General features: G+C 37.6%; 1 protein-coding gene across 2 annotated transcripts in view; it reads right to left on the minus strand.

Annotated features, from left to right (window-relative positions):
• Positions 1-25,706, minus strand: part of GPC3 (glypican 3) — a 371,167-nt gene that overhangs the window by 158,092 nt on the left and 187,369 nt on the right. For both annotated transcript variants that reach the window (XM_074358814.1, XM_074358815.1), the window contains one exon: positions 16,102-16,796. In XM_074358814.1, the coding sequence (XP_074214915.1) occupies positions 16,102-16,796 (695 nt within the window). The remainder of the gene's footprint in view (positions 1-16,101; positions 16,797-25,706) is intronic.

A 25,706-nucleotide genomic window follows, 5' to 3' on the forward strand; every position in this document is an offset into this window, starting at 1 on the left:
TAATCGGGAATGAAAGAGGGGATATTACTACCAGTCTTACATAAATAAAATGGGTTTTAAGGGATTACTAAGAAAAATTTTATGTCAACAAATTACATAACAGATGAAATGGACAAATTCCTAAAATGAAACAAGTACCAAACTTGACTCAGGAAGAAATAGAACATCTGAATAAACTTGTAACAAATAAAAAGACTGAACTAGCAATTTGAATCTTCCCACAAAGAAAATTCCAGGACCAGTTTGCCTTACTGGCAAATTCTACTGAACTTATTTAAAGAAGAATTCGTGCCAATCCTTATCAAACTCTTCCAGAAAACAGAAAGGAACACATCTTGACTCATTCTATGAGGCTAGTATTACCGTGATACCAAAACTAGACAAAGACTACAAGAAAACCATATATCAATGTCTATTATGAAGATAAATACCAAAATCCTCAAAATAATATTAGCAAACAGAATCCAGGAACATATAAAAAGGATCATATATCATTATGATCTTTTATGAAAAACTCATTGCTAACACTATACTTAATGGACAAAGACTGAAAACTTTTTCTCTAAGATTAAGGAAAAAAACAGAGATGCCCATTCTTGCCATCTCTGTTCAACATTGCGCTGGAGGGTCAACCCATACATGTATGGTCAACTGACTTCTGTCAAAGATGACAAGACCACTCAATAGGGAGAGAAGAGTGTGAAATGCAGCTGGGACACTGGATATCTATATGCTAAAGAATGAATCTGTATCCCTACCTCACACCAAATACAGGAACTAACTCAAAATGGATTATAGACCCATATGAAAGAGCAAAATCTATAAAATTCTTAGAAGAAACCACAGATATAAATCTTCATGACTTTGGATTGGGCAATGGTTTCTTAGATATGACATACACACAAAAACAGATAAATTGGACTTCATCAAAATCACAAACTTTTATATTGTAAAGGATATTATTGGGAAAGTAAAAAGACAAGCCACAGTACACAGTATGGGAGAAAATACTTGCAAATCATACATCTGATATGGGTCTTATATTAAGAATATATAAATAATTCTTACAATTCACCAATGAGATGACAAATAACCCAATTTAAAAATTGGGAAAGGATCTCAATAGACCTTTCATCAAAGAAAATACACATCTGGCTAATAAGCACATGAAAATTACTTAACATCAATAGTCATTAGAGAAACACAAATTAAAACTACAATGAGCTACCACTTCAAACTCACTAGGATGGCTATAATAAAAAATACAGCTAATAACAATTGTTGGTGAGGATGTGGAGAAATTAGAAGCCTCATATATTGCTGGTAGGAAAGTAAAATAGCTCAATTGCTTTGGAAAACAGTTTGGCAATTCCTCAAAAAGTTAAACGTATAGTTACCATGTGACTCACAATTCTACTCCAAGGAATATTCCCAAGAGAAATGAAAAAATATATCCACACAAAGATTTGTGCATAATAATTGGTTATTATGCATAATAACCAAAAAGTGGAAACAACTCAAATGTCCATCAACTGATAATAAAATATAGTTTATTTATACAATGGAATACTATTCAGGCATAAAAAGGGAAGAAGTAATGAAACATGCTATAATATGAATGAACCCTGAAAACACTAAGGTTAAGTGAAAGAAGCCAGGCATTTTTAAAAGGCCATGTATTATATGATTCCACTTACTTGAAATGTCCAGAACAAGCAAATCTATAGAGAAAGAAAGCAGATTAGTGGTTTCCAGTAGGGGCAGGGAGAGAGAATGGGGAGTGACAGCTAATTGGTACAGTTTCTTTTGGAATGATAAAACTATTTTAATATTGATTTTGGTAATGGTTACACAACTCTACGAATATACTAAGAACCACTGAATTGTACACTTTAAATGGGTAAATTGGTAAATGCATTCTTTATGGATTATATCCAACAAAGCTTTTTTAAAAAAGAAGCAATGACATGGAATTTACCACTAACCTCATGGGAACAAGGATTTGGTCTTGAAATTAAAATGATTAAAAAATAAAAGACGATATATGTATAACTAAACCACTATGCTATATACCGGAAACTAACACAACATTGTAAATCAACTATAATTTAATATAAATACATAAGTAAATAAATAATTTTCCAGGCAATGAGATATTATTTAACACTAAAAAGTAATGAGCTATTGAGCCATGAAAAGACATGGAGGAAGCTTAAATGCATATCACTAAGTGAAAGAAGCCAATCTAAAAAGGCTGTCTGATTCCAACTATATGACATTCTAGAAAAGGCAAAACCATGGAGACAGTAAAACTATCAGTGATTGCTAGAAGTTGTAGCGGGGTGAGGGGAAGAGGGGGATAAGTAGACATGAACAGAGGATTTGGGGGACAGTGAAACTATTATGTATGATGTTGTAATGGTGGATACATGCCATTATACATTATCAAAACCAACAGAATGTACAATACCAAGGGTGAACCCTAATGAAAAGGACGGACTTAGGGTAATAATAATACATAGGCTCATCGATTATAACAAATGTACCACTCTGGTGTAGGATGCTGATAGTGGGGAAAGGTGTGGGCATGGCAGGGGGCAGGAGATACATGGGAAAACTCAGTACTTTCTGCTCAATTTTGCTGTGAACCTAAAACTGCTCTAAAAGTCTATTTTTTTAAATAGCAAAAAATTAAAATGTGCTCTTTTTTGTACTTTTGATTTTGTGGGTGAGGATTTATGTTCTTTATACATTTGATGGCTCCTCACTATTCCAAGGATGAACTCCACTCCCCTTTAGCTTGATTTAAGAGGAAATTCAAACATCTACTCTATGTAAGATATTCTATCCTAGGGGATGAGGAACAGAGAATGGTAATATCACACCCTAAAACTGATGCTTGATTTAAGAAAATGGCAAGTAAGTCATAGCTGATACATATTGTAAGTTTTTAAATCTAGAATCTGTGACTTACTTGTATTGTGGTAACATGAGTGGGGCATGATTATATTAAGTAAATACTGCAGAGGACACGTGCCTAGAAAAAATATCATTTTCAAATGGTATGATTCACATCACATGTTCCTTCTACTCTCCTAAAACTCGTTTCACTCTCCCCATTGTTTTTTTCCTTTCCCTACATCAAAAGAAATAGAATGATAACCCAAATCCCCGAAATCAGAAAGGTAGCTGCCATTCATTATAAAGGAGGGGAAGAGACTCTGAGTAGGAAGGATAGATGAGAACAGACAAGAGAATTTAGGGATTTAATAAAAAGATAGTATCTAAAATAAGGGGATATCATTAAATTATCCCAAAGATATGTAATAGATATCTATTCATTTTTATACTGACCTAAATTGAATAATCATTTAACAGTGGTACCCAGCAAAAGCAATTTAGCATTATGTTGCACAATACACATTCCAAAACAAAGGAGCCATAAACACAGCTTGAATCCCCTTCCACAGCCAAGGATTTCAGCACTAAACCGAACAAAAGAAGATAAATGCTAAAACTCCCCATTGGGAATCTAGATATATCCCACTGCCCTTTATTCCTGTGTCTTCTGTGAGCAGCTAGAAAACCTGTGTGTTCATCTTGGTCTGCCTAGCTGGGAATCAAGTCACCTGAACATCTGGGGAAACATGATTGATCCTCCTGGTTATTAGCAGCAGAGTTGGGCAAATGGAAAAAGAGGCCGCACAGGTTGGACAAACTTGCTTGAAGACACGCCAAGCTCTGAATGGGAAGTCTAGAAGGAACTTCAAGTCCATAGAGGAAATGAGTACCTGGACAAGTAGCTTCATCTGAAAGAGCTCTCCTAATGTTAGGGGGAAATCCCCCAATTCTCCTGCAACCCAACCAGTTTAGTTTCTTGAAACAGCTTCCTCATATTTGTGTTGCCACCCTCTGTCATGGGGTTTTTGTCTCAGGAGCTTCATCAGTATTTACCAATGATGATGCTGCTGACGAGAGAACCCCAAAGATGAACGCCCTCATGGGAGGGAAAACCTAAGAAGAAAGGTCACCTTGTCCCACAGCATGTAAATCGATCCTGTCACATGTCAGATTTTATAGTGTTACTGTGCACCAGGCATTATTGCTAATTTTCATAGTAGTTCTAAAAGGTTGACATTTTTATCCCCGTTTATAGATGACACAACCAAGGCTCAGGGAGGTGACGCACTCTTGCCAAGGGTCAGTAAAATAAGGGATGGCTGAGTAGAGATTCACATCGTAACTCCTGAAGCCTGTATTTCTTCTACTGCATCACACAACCTTTTCTTACTCTGCTCCTTGTAACATCAAGCTGACCCATTCCTGTGCAGGGTATCGACTCCGTTTCCGTCTCAAAAGCTTTGCTTGTAAAAATCTCTATGGTGCTATTAAAAACGAATGTTTGTTGCAATTTATTATTCCTGGTATCTTGAAGGGTCTTTGGTCAATGATAACCAGAGCTGAGACAATTCTGAATGGGGCTTTTCACAGCAGAGCAGTTAGAGTCATGCATTAATTTTTTTTAAATCAATGGATTACAGATTTAGAAGAAATGGGGGGGGGGAGGAAACAGACTTTAAAACTTGATAAACACAGATGTGTGAGGGAAGTGTTTCCACCAGTGTGTACTCTTTCACCTTCTGTGTTCTGGGGCTTGTTAGCATCTTTTTCATACTGGAAGGAAATATAACACCTAATCTATAGCTTCTATCTGTCAAGTTAGATTATGCCAGTTTATCACAATTACTGCTCTATTTTTAATCAGAGTAAGGACACTAATTTAGTTTCCTGTTCTTTTGTCCAGAGTACTTCATGTCTAGAAAACTTGTGAAGAGGCTGTTCAAGGGTGATTTAAAGTGTTCACATTAAAAAAAAATCTGCTAGAAGGTTGCTACAGTCAAGAAAGCCATTCATTTTACATTAAAAATTTGTTAGGGAGAATGGAACAGTTGAGTAAATTGGAAACTCAGTTACCATGGAACTCCTTCCACATTTGGAAAGAGATTATTACAGGGTTTAATGCATAGTAAGAAAGCCACAGATCTTGGTATTTCAGCATTCTTTGGATTTCTCAGCTGAAAGGGGGAAATTTAGGTGCCATATATCTTTTAAAGTATCTTTGAAACCTAAGCTTATCAAAAATGGATTCTTTTGAAAAAAGGGTAAGTGGAATAGACCCTGATCCTAGGGGGATGTCTGAGCCCTAAAGAGACTTAGAAAAATCTAATTAGGATTAATATCAGCATTAGAAAAAGCAGAGAATAAAAGCTAAGCCCACTGGAAGTTTCCATCCTGTTCTCAAGTCCACATGTAGGAAACAGGATGAATGGTATCAGAGAGGGCAGGCAGGAATGACAGAGCCTTAGCAACTCCCTGGCTCTGCATTCTGCCTCACTTCTACCAGCTAAGCCTGGGTCCACCTGCAGAGGGAGCCAAGCTCCACCCACACATTCTAAGACTGGGTGTGACCCTGGGCAAGAGTGACCCTCAGAAGCTCCTGCAGTGGAGAGCGGTTGAAGTGGCCTTGGAGCTGGCACCTGCTTCCAAGTCTCTCGGCCTCGGTTCTTTAACCTGGAAAATGGTCCTAGTGCTAACTCTTCCTCCCTCATCAGAATTGTCATAAACATTAAATGACTTAATCCATGTAAAGAGCTTAGAAGTGTGGGCGGCATAGTAAGTGCTTAATAATCACTTTTATCGTCATTCTCTTCTTCACTGTGTAGACTAAATTGCTTTTCCATGGCCACTATCCTGTGGTTGCACAAGGTGGAGACTCTATCAATATTCGTTTTCCTGGACTGATACTATTTCCACTGTATGATGCACAGCAGGTGATTTCAGAAGCACCAAAAGGTCCCTCATACACTTAGCTATTTCCCTATACAACAGTCTCACAGTGACTGAGATCTCCATCCTTGACAACCCTTCTGAAGTGTTTTCTTGTGATTGTAAAATTTTTCTAAGTGAAGTGAGTTTGTAGCTCAGGAGAGGGAACACATTACAGAACTAGCAGAAGCAGAAATGACTTCTTGTGATGAGTGAACTATGATCAAACATCATCATTTTAGCAGATACTGACTGGTATATATAAAATAGATAAATAAGTTTATACTCTATAGCACAGGGAAATATATTCAATATCTTGTAGTAGCTTGTGGTGAAAAAGAATATATGTATGACTGAAGCATTGTGCTGTACACCAGAAATTGACACAACATTGTAAACTAACTATCCCTCAATAAAAAAAACCCATCATTTTAAACCAAATGCAGGGCTTGAATGAACAAGACACTGAGCAAGGTATAATTTTGAAGGCGAGGGAGAAGGAATAGGCTTGGAGTAGAGGTTGGTCAGAGGTGGAGACCCCAGGGAGCTGGAAAAAAAAGGGCAAAAGCCTTTTGAGAGACTCTAGAGGAATTCCTTCACAAACACTGTGCTCTTAGGTTTCAGCCCATGAACCTGAGCCTTGAACTTAGATCTGATTATTCATAATTTTCTAAAAGTATAAGCAAAACCTCCCCCTAGAACTCAGAGATACATGTATGTTGACAAGTTGATTTCTGTGCCAAATCTGAGTCTCCTTTAGCTCTACTTCATGAGGTTTAGTGATAAAAATAACTCACAGCGTAGGCTTGAGTTAGAAAAAGAGAGGCTCATCTATTAACTGTACAAGAATACCAAGAATGACTTTAACAAAATCACACATACTATTTTTTTCTTTGGAAGAAAAAGAGAGCACATTAACTTCAAGCAGCGCCTGGGCGGCATATTTTATGAGGTTTATTTGTACTGCATGTCTTTGATGGGCTCTATTTGTGGCTCAAAGTACAAACATACTGATTACAATCACTCTTTCCTCCATTTAGGAACAAAATTAATTATCTGCAAAAAGCAGAAAGGCTTAGATAGACTCTCAGTCAGTAAATGATAATAGACAGCACCCAAATATAATGACTCCGTTTCCTACTTTATCTGTTTTAGGCATTCTGAGTGGAATGAAAAAAGGAAAAATTAATTCACTTTTTGAATATTCTTCAAAAAGGATCTGAATTGGGTAATAAGAAGGCAGTATCAACCCTTCGCCACGTCCCACCCCCCATGTAAAATCTGAAAGCAGCCTTGCTGGGCTATGCACTTCCCCGAAGGACACCGTCTTCTAGCTTCCAGCATTGCTTCTATTTGCTTTTTGTTTTACTTTAGATAGTAATTTATTGGAATGATATAGTTAATATTTATACATGTGTCATTTCACTAGCTGTTTTATAGTATGCTTATACCTTGTTGTATTTGAAATGCTTTATATATTAATTCCACAGTTTTTTTTTATTTTATGAAGACTTTTTTCAGTGTCATTGGGTATATTTTTGGATGTATACAATTCATTCATTTCAAGTGTATAGTTTAATGATTCTTACTAAATGTACCAAGTTGTGTCACCATCATGACAACTGGTCTTGCAACGTTTTCATCTCCCCAAGAAGACCCCTCATGCCCCTTCCAGTATTGCTTCTGAGAAGTCTGATGCATTCTGAACCCTGATCCCCAAAAGGAGATTTTAAAAGGACATTAAGAAGACTGTACCTTCACCAAAACAAAGGTTATTTGTCTTACCCTGTTAACATTCCCCTCAACAAGGAAAGAAATGGCAAAACAGTGAGACTTAAGAACAGTGCCCAGTGCCCAGTGCCAGGACTCAGAAAGTTGTGGCTGCTGGTGATGATGAAAGTTTCTATTTTATCTTGCAAAGGCTGCAACACACTGGAAGAAATCTGCCCTAAACTGAAATCTGCCTCATCTTAGCCTTTTGTTAATCTTTTTTTTAATTGTAGTCTAGTCAGTTTACCATGTTCTGTCAATTTCTGGTGTACAGCATAATGTTTCAATCATACATATACACATATATATTCCTTTTCATATTCTTTTTAAAAATGAAATTATTATAGTAAATATTATAACTACTCCTTCCCTGGAGGAAATTACTGTACTACAGTATAACTTCATTTAAAAATGCTTCTGTGATGCCCAAAATATGTGTTCAATTTTTAAGGTGAGGCTGGGGAAACTGTCTTTAAAGAAACAGTCCAAGTAGGGGGGGAAGGAATAGCTGAAATGGTACAGCATATGCTTAGCATGCAGGAGGTCGTGGGTTCAATTCCCAGTACCTCCTCTAAAAATAAATAAACCTAATTACCCCCCTCACCAAAATAAAATAATTAAAATAATACAGGGGGAGGGTATAGCTCAGTGGTAGAGTGCGTGCTTAGCATGCGCAAGGTCCTGGGTTCAATCCCCACGACCTCTGTTTAAAAAAAAAAAGTAAATAAATGAAAGTAAACCTAATTGCCTTCCCTTCCCCCCACCCCCAAAAGACAATTGTAGAATGAATAAATATTGAAAAAAATAAAGTATTAAAATAATACAATAATAAATAAGTTTTTAAAAACTTAAAAAAAAGAAACACTCCAAGTAGAAAACATTTTCTGCCAGAGACCTGGGCACAGGCGTAAGAGGTTAGCAGCCAAGGCTACCCGTGGCACTGCTGTGAGTGGATGATGCAGCGCTGCAGTTGCCAAGAGGAACCTTATTCCGAGTGGGGAAAAGGAATCAGAGGAATCACACTGTATGCAAGACTCCGTGTTTCCTGAGGCATTTCAGGTCTTGCAACTAAAAAAAAAAAAAAGCACGTATCCGGGGGCTTTTCTGCCCTTACCGGGTGGAAGGCTGCTTTCCCTGTGCTCTGACTCCCTGGTCATTCAACGTAAAAAAGGCATCTTGGACTTCCTAACTCTCATTCTGGGAGCACACAGATTCTCAGAAAACCAGGTCATGGGGAAGCCTGCCTGGACTTCTGCCCAGTTGGACAAATATTCCTGACTTTCTAACTTTTCTAAATATACTCAGAGCATAAATCAGTCCTTGTCACTCCCAACAGACATGGATAAGCAACTGTGTACTACTCTGTGTTTATCACATGCTTTATCCGAGAAGTGCAGTAAAAGAGAAAACTTCTCTCAGCCAAGCTACTTAGCAATACAAAACTCCCAACTCCAGAGCCTGAACAAGCAAGAAAGGGAACAATAGCTTGGGGACCAAAAGAGAAGGCAATAGAGTGGTAGCCGGAGGCCCAAAGAAGGAGAGTTTACTCCTCATCAGAGACAACAGTCAGGTGCCCCTTCATACTTCTTAAAGTATTCTCTGAAGAGCCAAGAAAACTGCCACTGTTCTGTCTGTGGACGTGCCTCCTGCTGACCTCCAACAGGAGGCCCACATACCAGCCTCTTGACCAAGCAGGCAGGGCTGAGCTAAGTGTCTTCCACTAACTTCTGATTTCCTTGCCTGATCCTCCAAAAGCATCGTGAACTTGAGAGGTTTCTGCAGCCGTCCAAGGTTGGGGGATCATGTGTTGCAAGATAATTTTTGATGAGTCTCTTGTGTTCCTGCATGTCTTATAAACAGAGGCACTTTCCCCCCAGACTATCACAAATCTTTGTATAGGGAAGACAGTGATAGTGTCTCCCACCAGTGAAAAGAGCAGGCAGGCTTACCATCTATTATAAAAAATTTGAGTTTCCTAAGCTCAAAGCTCCTCTCCTGTAACTCAACTCACTGTGTGTGCAGGAGTCATCTGGTCGCCCTTGCCTCTACCTGTGGGAACTGGGGCTCGGGGAACTGGTGCAAATGCTGATACTCTGGCTACCGCTGCTGTTACTGTGAGAAATAAACCGTCCTTCATTTCTGAGCCAGGAGTCTCATGTCTTAAACCAGGGTCCGTGAAACTGTGACCAAGTAACTTGTTAGTTTGCAATTAGGGTAAAAATCTCAGATCTTTCACACTTCTTGAAGACATAGTCCTACTACATCAGTCCACAGACCATAGAAAGGAGGAAAAACATCTTTCTCAAGATTCAGAATATATACTCACACTGCACTCTTGCCAAGGCAAAAGCAAGTAATTCTAGACTCGTGAGGGGCCCATTTAATTTCCTAATATGACCCATAGTATATATAATCTCAGGATGAAGCATTATAAAAAGCTTCCCTTGTGTGTGTGTGACCACTGTTTGAAACTGGCCCTGAAATTCACATTTAGAGCCTAAAAGTGATGCCAATTTTTTCATTTGTATTCTTTTCTTCAATAAATAGGTAATCTATGTTTTAAAAGAATGTATTTTCCCCATGGGAACAACTAGAGCTATTTTTATTATGAATGAAAAAAAGATGGCAGCCTGTAAACATTTTTGTCTCTCCAGAAATGGACCTCATGCAGATAAAGTTGCTTACTGCAGTTCTCGAGGCTGACCTGCAGACACTAATTAGGTAGTGAGCCATTTACTTGTTTTTATCATTTCAAAATCACTTGGTACTGAAAACAGCTTGTATGAATTCAGACAAAGTATCTCTATCTGAGACTAAAAAATTAAAGTCCAAAGTGATAGCATGAGGAGAAAATGACATTCTGACATCTGAGAAATCATCTCAGCCTTCCAAAGCAGAGGGGAAGGTAGGGCTAATCTTGGAAATTCTGATGAGTTACAGTCACTCACACAGACAGCAAAATATAAGAATTTGATAGAGTGAATTATTATTGAGGATCAACAGAGAATCTTCCCCAAAGCTTCCTAGCATACATAAATAAATACTAACTTCACTGAAGATAGCTTCAGAAATTCTAGCAAAGGAAATGGATGTACGTGGATACCAGAATATGTTAGGTTCTCAGCAGGCAATGTTACTACTAAGGAAACTCCATAATGGAAGCCTGGAGTACTGTTAAGGTCCAGAATCAGAGGCAAATGCATCAAAAACTATCTGTTGTTCCAACGGGCAGATTCCAAACATTGTAAGTGGAAGAAACCCATATCTACCACTGGCACTGTGCATATAGGTTCCAGGCAGTCCTTTCACTGTGTGGCTGGATCTTCCATCACCTACATAAATATACCTTCTTCGCCTAGAAACTACGCTGTGCCTTTAAGTGTTATGAAGACTAAAACTCTCAAGCCTTTTAGTACTTCATGGGGAAATACTAGAGCAAAAGTCTCCAAGGAGAGAGAATGAATTCAAAAACTGATTGTGCAATTGGAAAAACAGTGGACAGTAATACAGGATATTAAATAAGATGATAAAGACCCACTTAGCCTGTGTTCAAGGAAAGAAGATTCTGGTGAAGACAGAGTAGAACTATTTGAAAGAGCAATATAGAGTAATTGTGAAAAGCATGAGCTTTGGAGCCAGACAGATCCGGCTCTGAATCTTATCTCCGCTACCTGCTGGCCGAGTGACCCCTGAGGACAGCAACAGTCCTGGTCATCTTTCCAGCCACTTCTTGTGCCCCTCGCCATGTCCATCACAGTGCTGCCACAATTAGATGCTGACTAAATGTTCCCTGAAGTGGATCCTCTTTCAGATAGTGCTAAAATGAGTATCACAATGAGGAAGGAAAGAGAGAAACAGTGAAGGTAGAAAAGGTTGCAATTTTGTATAACATTCAATGAAGCCTATAACAAATTAAGGTAATGAAATTGTGGGAGAGGAAGCTCTAATGCTGAGAAGTTCTGAGATGAATCAATAAAGAAAGTACATGAGTACAAACGGAAAAATAGAAGTGCAAACAGCCATGTGAGGATATGTGAGCAATTACATTGTCGGGGGGTGGTAAAGAAAGTAAATGAAATCATAGAAAGTTTTGGGAAACTTTCTAGAAGAGCAATAAACATCCAACATGCTGATTATTACCCATTTAATCAATGGATCTGAAACGTGCAATGGCTATGTACATAATCTATACATAGGTATATGGTAATGACAATCAAAATTGTTTCAGAATAAAAACAACTGCATTTAAAAATAAAGAAGGTTGTGGATTCAACCATTTGCATGCAGTGTAACAAGGGTGAAAGTATATGTATTGAACACTGTGCATATCTGTATTTGCCTCAAGGTATAAGAACTGGAATTCAATAATGTACTGATACATTTAACAAAGATATTCTCACCCAAATACTATTAAAGACCTATGCAGTACTCGCTTGGGGCTATGATAACTTAACCTAGTTCACAAATGTAGATGAAGAGTCAAGATCAATCTATTTACAGTCCCATCATTAATACTTCCTTGAACTTTGCAGTAAACATTTTCTCTTTCTTTCCATTCCTCTCTTCTCCTCTCCTCTCCTCTCTCTCTCTCTTACACAGACATACATTTTCACACACTTGCTATTTTTTTTTAATTTGGGGGGGTAATTAGGTTTAATTATTTATTTTTCGGCGGATGTACTGGGGATCGAACCCAGGACCTTGTGCATGCCAAGCATGTGCTCTACCACTTGAACTATACTCTCCCCCGACACACTTATTATTTTTATTCACTTCTTTGGACTAAGATAATATTAAGCGTCCTGGCACTTAAAAATAAGTTTAAGAAAAACTCATTATCCATTTGGCACACTTAGAAAAATGTTGTAGAAAGAATACTGCACTGGGGCTTAGCAAGTACCTGCCATGTGTCCTGACCCCTACCAGGTAGTTTGAACCTATCATTTCAATGACTCCCCATATATCAACTCTATTTGATAGATGAGGAACCCAAGGTCCTAGCTTTGCCATTAGCGGTCATTCACTTCCACCCTCTGGGCCTTGCCTTACCTTCTAAACAAGGGGGCTGGATTTGCTCCCAAGGAAGTATCAGAATCAAATGGAGCACTTTTCAAATGACAAATTCTATAACAAATTCTCTGGCCTCTCCACTGAACTATGGTATCAGAATCCTCGGGGCGGGGTAGGGAGGCAATGGGACTTCAGGAACCTGTTTAACAAGTTCCCTAGACGATTGTGCTGATGAGCCAAGTTTGGGAGCCACATGCTGGCTACCTCTGGGAGTGCTGCCAGCAACGACACCCCAACATGTGCTCACATGTCTTCACTTGGTGGTCTGAAGAGCTGAAAACTATCTTAGGGAAAACTAAAGCGCTAACAGGCAATACGTATAAAGAATTACCAGTGCCCCATTAACTTAGATAAGACCAAAACGTCCTTCATAATCCGGGGTAGCTGGTAGCCACCACCACAGCTGAGCAAAGTCCCTGTGTGGCCAGATCTCATGGCATGGCTTACCGCCAGCTCAAAAGGCAGTCCCAACAGAGCCTATTGTCAAAGAGGTCTCTCACCACAACTTCACCTCAAGCAGGATGGACCGGCAGGGTCTTAGATTTTATCACAACAGGAAGGTGAAGGCCCTACAGCAGAATCTCATTAATGCTTTAGTTTTCAACCAGCTTTGGCTTTGGGGCATTCTGTGGGTTTGCTAACAGAAATAGAGTCCTGCAGTCTACCCAGCCGGCACTTCCCCTCACCCCCATAAATGGTCCAGCCCCCTTCTGGCCCAGACAGAGTATAGCTGGATCACACCTGGCCAATGATTCCCGGACCCCCACCATTTGGTATATATTACTTAGAGTTGATGATCATAAAACAGTAACAAGGCAGAGTTTACATATGCTTTCTGTTCTAGTTCAGGACTTCCCTGGGGAAGGCAGACTCCATGCTCTCATAACCAGCTGGGAGCTGGGAGCTGGGAGCAATCAGGCCCTTAATGGCCAAGGGACTGCATCACTGACCACCTCTTGACAGCCAAGGCCTTTCCTCCTCAATGACAATGACATGAAATGTAGTTTCTCTATGTGTATGTGTGTGTGCACATGTGTACACCTAAAATACAGCAGGTCTGGCACCCTGAAATAGCTACTCAATTTAAGTTCATGATGTCTTTGCAAAATCCTAATGGAGCTTTTAGAGTGAACGTCTGGAAGGGTCTATGTAATGGGAGACTGATCGGCATGGTGGAAAGAGCGCTTGATTGTAACAGCAGAAGACCTTGGATTCTACCCTGGCTCTTCCATTGATTACATAACTTTGGGCAAGCCTCCCTGAATTTCATTTCTTCATTTGTAAATCAACGGGACTGGACTAGCTAATCTCTCACAGCTTTTCCAACATTGACACTATAGTGAGAAGTTCACTATGGTGAAATTTATTCAGTTACATGTCCGTCTGTCAACTAGGCTGAACTTTTCAAGACTTAAGAACTATATCTTGGGTAACTAAGTCCTCAGAACCTGGGAAAGTGCCATGAACAAAGCAGATGCTTAATAAATGTTTACTAAATAAACCTTCATGTTTAGAGCCTGATCAAAACAGTACAATTCATCCCTTACCAGCTCCGCATCCTATTTTTTGTGTGTTTAAAAGCACTAGAGGAGAATACACGTTTTCAAGATATTGCTGTCAAATGACCAATGTCAGACACAAACTTTAAACACTCCCAGACCCTGTCTTTAATGTTGTCTCCTTACTTTTCCTCTTATTTAAGACACTTCCACACCCCTGGCACTCTTGCTTTGTATCTGACACATAGTGGGTCCTCAATCAATATCAGGTGAATAAACACATAAATGCACTGACTTTTCATTTTTCTAGTTCTGTGAGATTTACTTTTGTACAAGGCCCTAGAATCTGGCCTCAAATTATAAAACAATCAAGGGAATAATTAGCCACTGAAGAACATTGTCGTTAGATAGGACATTTCTGTTCATTTTACTATAAAATATTTTCTCAGCAAATGTGTTTTAAATGGCTAACATTGTGAATGGGGCAATAGAGCAGCTCCATAAGTAGCCATCCTGTGGGTTGCATCATTTTTGTCCTCCTTTCTAGTTTAATTCACCAAAGAAACCAATTACCCCTATCACTTTGTACTTCCAGAGTTTACAGACAGGGCTAAATGGCCCAGTCGGCCCTCCCCATTGTGGGTAAGCAGTGGTTTGGAGAACACAGCAGATGCACTGTATAGAAGATAAGAACATGAATCAAGCAAGGCATCCAAGCCTGGGTTTGAATCCCAGTTCCTCCCACCTCCACTTAACTAGCTTTGACATTGGGCAAGGTACTTAAGCCCTCTAAGCTTCATTTCCTCCTGTGTCAAATGGGGATAACATTAGGACCTGGCCCATTTGATTACTGTGAAATAATATTATGTAAACCGGCCAGCAGAGTGCCTGAAATGCAGTAGAAGCTCAACAAGGGTAGGCTATTATACAATTCTGCTACCTCCTTCTACAAAGCTGGCAGCATTCAGGAAATGGTCGCCAGCACCTTAGTGAGATCTGGCTGGTAGCTCTTGGCTGTATGTTGTGCTCTGCATTGAGAAGTGGGTGCCTCCTGTGGTTCTGAATGTGTGCACTCTAGCTTGGCAGGTACAATGTCACTAACAACGTCCAATGGAAATCAAGTAGACTATTGCCTCACAGAACTGTTCCCCCACCACCCCAATCACAAATCCCATCAGGCTTACACCGGTCAAGGATGCAAAAGCAACTGTTGGAAAACATGAACGTTTTGCCTCGCTTATGTTCTTACATAGGTTTAGTTAGTGGGTTCTAGCTGGGTCTCCTGTGTTTAAAGTCACTACTTGAAATGGTAGCATGGTATACATGTTGAAGAGCACAAGCATGAAATCAGAATCAGAAAAGCTGGTGATAACCTAATGAAAGGGAGACCTGATCCACTTGTGAATCACGGTTCTTCCACTAACTATAGCCGGGTGCCCTTGGTCAAGTTAGTTTCATTGAGCTTCAGTTTCCTCATTTACCAAATGGAGATAATAGCTCCTACCTCACAGGGTTGCCATGGAGCTTATGATAACTTGAAAACAGTGGTAGGAAAAGCTAATACTTACTGAAGAATTACCATGTACCAGACAGACAAGTGCTAAGTGCTTTAACACATGTTATTCCCTATGAAGATGATATTCTTTTTATCCCTATTGTATAAATTAGAAACATGAGGTTCATACAGATAAAACGATTCACCCAAGATCTCAGAGCAAGCAAGTGGGTGGAGTTAAAATTCAAAGCCAGGCGTGATGACTCCCTAGCCTGTGGTCTTAATGCACTGCCTGGCTCTGCGAGGTCACTCAGTCCGTCTGTCATCCCTGCCTACCCTCTGATCTTTTTCTCACTTCTCTCCATCAGCACCTGCTGCTGGCCAGGCTGCCCCACCCGCAGTAGAATCCAATTCCTCTGAAAACTGTAGAATGGTACTCACAGTGGTGGTCAGCTTTCCTCCATTCTTCTGGACGTATTGGATGGAATCATGGATCGTCGAAAAGAGACCAAGCAGTACATTCTCCATGTCATAGATTCTGTACATGCCAGTCACCAATTCTTCGAGAGACAGAATGTATTCTCTCCAGTACTTGTCAATCTCCACCACGCCTGCCATACAGCCTTGCATGACCACATTGCAGTAGCCACCACACGGCTTAACCATCATCAGTCCTTGGCAGTAAGAGCAGTACCACATTCTGGTGAGCATTCGGCCACAGTCCTTACTGAACTTCAGGTGATCAGTTGTGTTGATCACTTCAATTCCGAGATTCAGGGCCTGGAGGAAGATCCTAGTGACTTGCAGTGACTTGGAAACCTGGGTCATAATAAGCTTGGGGAAATTCCCAAACACTTTCAGGTCACGCCTTGCTCCTCGGAGGCACTCATTGATGTCTAAAGCTGACTCCGGCAGGCCTGGGTTCATTAGCTGGGTATAGATGACTGGAAACAGGCTGTCAAACAATTCATTGACCATGTCATCCACGTTGATGTCAGAACCCAGGATGTAGAGAGATACATCGGTGAAAAATTCGCCCACAAACTCAAAAGCTTGTGGGGTCAGGCTGGGATAGTTGTTCTTGAACATGGCATTGGTGTAGTTCTTGGCATGGCGAACAACAATTTCAAAGGCCTCTGAAAAATAAGAGATATAGAGACACACATAAATTAACACATGCAAATCCAGTGTGTAACTGAATTTGAGACTGCTCTATTGCTGTGGTGATTAAGGTCCCATTTGCCTTAAATAATTGACTCACATTTACTTCTGGCTTTGCCTCTACTCCTGCAGCTATTTGTTCCTATAAATCAATTTTCTTTTCTGAACATGAAGTCCAAACCCTGATGTACACATAAATTCTTAAACACACAAATTATATTTCAAATGACAAAAGCAAGGATTCAGTTAACATTCTGGCCTTTCATGAAAATATTGATTAAAAATTGGCTAAATGAGAAGTAATTTCTCTTTCTCTCGTTGATTTATTCAGTTAAAAAGAAATTCTATTTCAAGACATTTCATTTTCAGACAGAGATAAATACTTGACAACAAACCGTATACTATATAAACTCACAGAACAATTTAAGCTGGTTCAGCCCTGGAGGAGAAGCAAGTTCTTAGCCAAGAATAAAAGCTATCATGAATTTAATCATTTTGGTAGATTTTTCTCTAGATAACTTTAAAGGGAGCTATCTGACAGATTGCCAGCTCTGGAAATGGAATTTACCTCCTAAATGGATATCTGGATGGAAAAAAACAACCATGCATTTATCTATACATTTGATATTGAAAATAACACCTCTGGTATTTGCAAGCTGAACATCTGAAAGGATAACTGCTAAGCTTCCTTGGTAAGTTCAGCTCCCACACGGCTTGGAAGCCTTATCTCCTCTGCAGAGTCCATGGATTCCGGATTACATCTGCTGTCTATACCCCTTGGCATAAGGCCCAATTAGTGTCACTGGTTTGAGACAGAAAGTACTGATGTCACCATCTCATTTTCTCCAAACTGAAGCACGCTAGACACAAATTATCCCAAATAATCAGAGTTCCACGTTCAGATAAGAGAAGGGAAAACAACCACAATAATAGATTTTTCAAGAAATAAGACAGAGTTTAAAAACAATAAAAAATAACCACATTTCCCAAGACATTTAAAATTAACTTAGTACTTTCATTTCCTTCCAAAGTGCAAAGATCCATGACAGATGTACCCCAAATGATGCCACTTCATGAGCCTTGAAAAATCAAATGATTAACACTTTCAGACTACTGGAGAGACTGCATTCCAACAGCTCCTTGGGATCACTTAGCCAAACATCTCAGTCATCTGTGGCAGAAGTGAGCTCTAGGTTGTGCCACCACCATCTGCCCCAGATTCCGCACAAGGTAGAACACGCTTGCTAGATTCTTCCCTTGGGCTTGCGACATGCCCAGCAATGTTGAGCAGATGCCAGAGCAATTCTACTGGGTTTCCAAGCCTACTTGAGAAAGTTCATCTTCATTTTCTTCCAATGATATATGTTCATTTGTTACTTTCGTTTTGTTTAAAACATTAAGCAATTCTTGGAAAGCGTATCTACCTTGTAACAATCTCTTCCTAACCCGACATGCTACTTATTCTTAATCCATGAATCTAAAGATTGAATGAGGCCAAGAGACTGTCTAGCCCAATATAAAGGACCAGTCAATGAAGTCTTTAAAATCACCAGAAATTTGGAGATTTAAAACTATTCTTTCATTTTAATTTCAGCTAGTAATGATTTATTATATACTAGGCTCTGTTCTAGGTACTAGGGGTATATATGTGTTATGTAGATGGAGATAAATAATACACCATCCTTGTCTTATGGTTTAGCATTTACAAAGCATTTCCAAATATATATGATATCTACTTTTCACAACAATCTTCTGAACTTGGTATTGCAATCCCCCATTTTATAGATGATAAAATTGAGGCCCAGCAGAGTTTAAGCACTTTCCCAGGGTCACGTAACTGCAAGTAGAAGCAGTCAACTCAGATAGTGTCTCCCAACAACAATTTCACTCTAGCTGCCCTCAGCCCTACAGCCAACCCATGTATTCTCAAAAACTTTTGTAGAAAATTAAGTTCATTTTTAAGCTCATGATTTTCCCATTGGCTTCTCCTCTCCGAATGCAAATGTATAGGAAGAAGTTGCAGGCCAACAACCAACAAAGTAGAGTTGTACTTTCACCTTTGCACTGGGGCAGCATGAGGTCAGCGAAGGAAGACTGCTGCTGAGATACTACCCTATAGATCACAGTCATCTAAGCTATCCCAAAAGATCTTCTCTACAAGGCAGAGTTCATCTCTAGCACAGCACATTTGCTCTCTAATGTACTAGATATATGATGGTGAAATTCCATAGACTGTCCTGCCATAACTCTTTTTTTAAGTTTCTGTTACTGGCACTGGTGGATCAATAGAAAAAGAAAATTACAAAAGATCATGAACTCTTCCACAGGAAGAATAACAACACACATTGCAGGGGAAAGGGCTAGGGGAGCTCATATCTAACCTCCAGCTCACATGTCTCCCTGCTCCAAATTTCACAGCTCAGAATCCACTTAGCACATCTCTGGGCTTTGCTCAACCTCCTTACTTCTATATCACATGACAACAGACCAAACCATAACTGCTCAAGCAAAGGCTCCTTGGGGACTTATAGGAACGAACACTAGGTGAAAAGTGATGCTCAGCTTGAGGCTGGCAACCTGAGGTTTCATGAAATGAAGTCAAGGGCTAGAATTACTGCAAGAAACTTTAGCCCATTGATTTTTTTGGTCAGATAATAATGTATACTTAAGCTAGGGGAGGTTTTCCTCTATCTCTTTCTTGGGAAGAAGTCAAGCATTCCATCCAGAAAAAAATGGAAAAACGTAAAATCAGAGCTATCATGAAAACTTTGGAACCAAACAAAAATTACTCAATTTTTAATCAATATATAGAAAGATAAATGATACAGATAAATAGATCTAATAAATTAAGTTAATATACATCCCAATATCACAAAGTTTCTAGATTTGCCCTCCAAATCACCATCTTGGTCACTACTATTTGGACACACTCCAGTGTTGTCAAGGTCCTTCTTAAATTATGGTGCTCAAGAGGGGGCACAATTTTCCAGATATGGTTTGATACATAAAGTGTGCGATCAGGCTATTATCTGTCTTTAAGTGGTTCAATAACTTATCCTCCTACCCCAACCCAGGACATATAGTCTATTACTGTAGCAAAATGACTATCCTTATTACTTGGTGATGATGTTTCTGTATTCAGACCTAGACTACAACTTAGAATTCTGTTTCCAATAAAATTATCATTGAAAAGGGAAAGAGAAATAAAGACTTTCTCAGAGAAACAAAATGGAAGAAATTTGCCACCAGTAGACCTGGCTTGCAAAAAAATGTTAAAATATGTTTTTCAGGAAGAGTATATAGGCCAGAAAATCAAATCTACCTAAAGAAAGGAAGAGTAGCAGAGAAAGAATAAATAAAAATAAAATACAATCTTTTCTTTTTAAAAATTTGATTTAATATATAAATGTTTGTTTAAAGTAATAACAGCTATAATGTACTGGTGATTGTAGCATATGGATAAGTGAAATGAATGTTATAAGGTACCTGAACTACCAGTGAAGCAATATAGTTTTATTTGAAAGTGGACTTAGAATAGTTAAAAGGGGAAGGGTATAGCTCAGTGGCAGAGTACGTACCTAGCATGCATGAGGTCCTGGGTTCAATCCTTTGTATCTTCACCAAAAGTAATAAATAAATAGATAAACCTAATTACCTACCTCCCCCTAAAATTAAAATTGGAATAGTTTAAAATGTATATTGCAAATTTTAGGGGAACCACCTAAAATTTTCAAAAAGAAGCATAATTGATATGCTAAAATTGGAGAAAAGTAAAATCATACATTAATGGTCAGTTAAAACCAGAGAAGGTAGAAAAAGAGAGAAAGATTAAAAATAACAAAAACAAACAACAAGTACAATATACAGAAAGCAGTTATAAACATGGTGAACATTAATTCAATTGCATTACCAATCACTTTAAATGTGAATGGTTTAAACACACAAAGTAAAAGATAAATATTATAAGAAAAAATATAAAAACAAGACCCTACTTTAGATATTCCACAGGAAACACATCTTAAATATAAAGATACAGATAAAAGGGTGGAGAAAGACATACCATGCTAATGCTAACCAGAAAAAAATGGAGAAGCCAAATTAATTTCAGACTAAGCAGACTTTGGAAAAAGGAAAATTATCACAGGCATAAAAGGATGTTAAATAATGATAAAGGGGTCAATTCTCCAAGAAGACATGATCCTTATATATACAAATGCACAGTTATAGTTGGAGACATCAACACTCCTCTGTCAGTAACTAACAAATCCATCAGACAGAAAATAAGTAAGGATACAGTTAAACCAAATAGCATCATCAATCAACTAGATCTAATTGACGTTTATCGGATACTTCATCCGTCAACAGAATATACATTCTTCTCAAACCCACATGGAACATTCATTAACACAGAACATATTTTTGGCCATAAAATGCACCTAAACAAATTTAAAAGCATAGAAATCATATAGTCAGTGTTCTCAGACCACATTAAATTTAAATCACAAATCAGTAACAGAAAGATAACAAGACAATATCCAATCGTTTGCAAATTAAACAACATATTTCTGCATAATATATGGGACAAAAAAGGCTTAAGAGAAATTTGAAAATATTTTAACCTAAATAAAAATGACCACACAACTTATTGAAATTGGTGGGATGCAGCAAAAGCAGTGCATAGAGGGAAATTTATAGCAATGAATGCATATATTAGAAAAGGAAAAAATATTTCAACTCAGTAATTTAAGATTCCACCAAAGGAAACTAGATAAATAAGAGCAATGTAAATCTAAAGCAAGCAGAATAAAAGAAATAATAAAAATTAGAGCCGAGTTCAGTGAAATTGAAAACAGAAAATCAATAGAGAAATCCAATGAAACAAAAAGCTAGTTCTTTGAAAAGATCAATAAAATGCAAAAATATTTAGCCAGGTTAATCAAGAAAAGACACAATTTACTAATATGAGAAGTGAAAGAGGGGTCATTATTACTGATTGTGTGGATAGTAAAAGAATAATATATGAATATTATAAACAACTCTATGCCCAAAAACTTGATTAAATTGATGAAATGCATTATCAATTCCTTGAAAGACAAAAACTACCAAAATTTACACAAGGACAAAAGATAATCTGAATTGACCTATATTCATTAAAGAAACTGAATGGTTAATTAATAACCTTTGAAAAGGAAAGCACCAGGTCCAGATGATTTCACAGTGAATTCTATCAAATATTTAAGGAAGAAAGAATACCAATTCTCTATAATCTCTTTCAGAGAATAGAAGCAGAGAGAACATTTCCTACTCATTCTATGATGTCATCATTACCCTAATACCAAAACCAGATAAAGACATTACAAGAAAGGAAAGCTACAGATCAATGTTTCTCATGAACATAAATGCAAAAATCCACAATGAAATATTAATGAATCAAATCCAACAATGTATAAAAAGAATCATGACTCAGTGGGATTTATTCCAGATATGCAAGTCTGCTTCAATTGTCAAAAATCAGTTAATGTAATCCATAAAATTAACAGGCTATGAAGAAGAAAAATCACATGATCATATCAATAGGTACAGAAAAAGCATTTGTCAAAACCCAACACCACTCATGATAAAAACTCTCAGCAAATTAGGAATAGAGGGTATCATTTTCCACTTGATAAGTATACCCACAAAAAATTTACAGCTAATAAACTTAATGGTGAAAAACTAGAGGCTTTGTCCCTAAGATTGGGAACAAGGCAAGGATGTCATTCTCAGCACTTCTATTCAATATTGTACTTAAAGTCCTACCTAATGCAGTAAGATAAGTTAAGGAAATGAAAGGTACATAGATTGGGAAGGAAGAAATAAACTGTCTTTGTTCACATATAACATGATTGTCTATATAGAAAATTCTAAAAAAACTGATAAAAAAAATTCTCCTTGAAACTAATAGGCAACTATAGCAAGGTTGCAGGATACAAAGTTAACATAGAAAAGTCAATTGCTTTTCTATATACCAACAATGATTAACTGCTACTTCAAATTGAAAACACAATACTATTTACATTAGCACCCCCAAAATGGAATGCTTAGGTATAATTCTAATGAAACATATATAAGAATAGATGGAGAGATATTCCATATTCATGAATAGAAAGACTCAATGTTGTTAAGAAGTAAATTCTTCCCAACATGATCTATACATTCTATGGAATCCCAATAAAAATTCCTGCAAGTTATCTTACAGATATCAATATTAAAGTTTATATGGAAAGGCAAAAGACCCAGGATAGATGTCACAACACTGAAGAATAACCAAATCAGAGGATTGGGACTAGCCAACTTCAAGAATTCCTATAGAATATTACAAGCTAATGCCTGTAATTCCCTGTGCTATACAGTACATTTTTATATTCAGCATGGTATTAGTGAAAGAATAAAGAAATAGATCAGTAGAACAGAATAGAGCTTAGAAATAGACTCACAGGAAGGACAAAGGCAATTCAGTGGGAAAGGATAGTCTTCTCAACAAATAGTTCTGAAACAATTGGACACACATATGCAAAGAAATAAATCTACATATAGTCCTTACACGCTTTCATAAAAATTAACTCAAAATGGATTGCAGAACTAAATATAAAATGTGAAATTATAAAACTTCTAGATTATAACATGGGAGAAGATCTTGATTACTCTGAGTTTGGCAATAAAGTTTTAGAAACAACATCAAAAGTACAATCCATAAAATAAACGATTGATAAATTGGACTTTATTAAAATTAGAAACATCTGTTCAGTTATGTTAAGAGAATGAAGAGACAAACATCTGTTAGGAGAATGAAAAAACAAGCCATAGACTGTGAGAAAATATTTGCAAAAATATCTGATAAAGGACTTGTATCCAAAATACACAAAGAACTCTTAAAATTCAACAATAAGAAAACAAACAATCCATTAAAAATGGACAAAAGATATGAATAGATATCTCATCATAGAAGATGTGCAGATGGCAAATAAGTATAAGAAAATATGTTCAATATGTTATGTCAATAGGTAATTGCAAATTAAAATGAGATGCCACTATACAGCTATTAGAATGGTTAAAATTCATAACACTGACAATACCAAATGCTGACAAGGATGCAGCGCAACATTGCTGGTGGGATGCAAAGCAGTGCAGTCATTTTGGAAGACAGTTTGGCAGTTTCTTACAAATATAATTGTGATCCAGCAACTGTGCTCCTAGGTATTTACCCAACTGAGTTGGAAAATTATGTTCACACAAAAAGCTACGAATGAACATTTTCAGCATCTTTATTTATAATCATGAAAAACTAGAAGCAAGCAAGATGTCCTTCAAAGGATAAACAGTGGCATATCCAAACAATGGAATATTATTTAGCAATAAAAAGAAATGAGCTATCAAGCTGCAGAGAGACATGGAGGAATCTTAGCTGTTTATTGCTAAGTAAAAGAAGCCAGTCTTAAAAGGCTATATATGGTATGATTCCAACTATTTGACATTCTGGAAAAGGCAAAACTATGGAGACACTAAGAAGATAAGCAGTGACCAGGGATTGAAGGGGGGGCAGCAAGGGAAAAGGGTGAATATGTGAAGTACGGATACTTCTTGGGCGGTGCAAGAGTTCTGTATGATATTCTAATGGAGGATAACAAGTCATTATGCATTTGTTAAACCCCACAGAACTGTGCAACACAGAGTGAATCTTAATGTAAACTACAGAGTTCACTTAATAATCATGCAACAATACTGGTTCATTAGTTGTAAGAAATGTGCCACATTAGTGCTAATAAAGTTAATAATAAAGGAAAGGGTATACAGGGGAGAAGGAGCAAACAGGACCTCTGTACTATCTGCTTGATTTTTGTTTAAATGTAAAACTGTTCTAAAAAATAAAGTCTATTAATGTTTTTTAAATGAGAAAAACTGGACCTTGGAAATTAGTCCTTGATAGAGCTAGTGACTAGAACTACTGAAAACTGTTAACTTGCTCCCTCTGTTCAATCTGCTTTGACATGTCTTTCATGAGTTAGGGAGTTTTAGCATACAAATAGATGCCATATGGTATCAATGTAATTTTAATTGGAAAAACCACTGGAAAAAGTTAATGGACCAAAACACCCAAATAGGTAACACATTTCAATGTTATTTTTGAATACTGGATGATTTTTTTTAAAAATCAGCCACATAAAAATGCAAGTTTAGGTGGTAAGAAAAGTGCCCACATTTTCTACAATAGTTCATAGAAAAGACACTAGAAGTGTTGCTCCAATATCTATTGGGTTTTTCTGGAATTTTATGTTCCACATTAATTTAGCTAAAATTGACCAAGCTTAGAAATAAGTTGCTATTAAATAGAAACCACTGATTTATGCAGGCCTATGACCAGACTGTAAACGTCTGTATTCTTGCTTTTTAAGTTTCACATGCTAGACTTCTAAGTACAACGTACAACAATTGGAAATAAAGAAATGAGTGAAAGAGAAAATGAAGGAAACATATTTTGCAAGGGCTGTTACATACAGCATTGTATAGCTAGATAGATAGGGTAGATTTTCCCCCAAAGCTATTACAGACCAGAGAAGACAGTTAAAACAATTCACTCAAAGGATCCTCAGAAACAGAAATGTACACCCATAACTACTAGAAAATTTATGACTCTGCAACTATTGACCACCCAATTAGTTCTTATCCTTTACCCTCCATTAGCTTTTCTGAAAAACTAGTTTGTTTTAACCTTCTGGACATTCTGATTCATGTATCCAACCATTCTTCCTCTTCATATTTGTCACTAGAAAGCATAGACCAAATTTATGGTCTACCTCTATCAAGCATAATAAACTTCATGTCATGTATTTTGCATCATAACCCTA

This window comes from Camelus bactrianus, chromosome X, assembly GCF_048773025.1.
Source record: "Camelus bactrianus isolate YW-2024 breed Bactrian camel chromosome X, ASM4877302v1, whole genome shotgun sequence".
Taxonomy (NCBI): Eukaryota; Metazoa; Chordata; class Mammalia; order Artiodactyla; family Camelidae; genus Camelus; species Camelus bactrianus.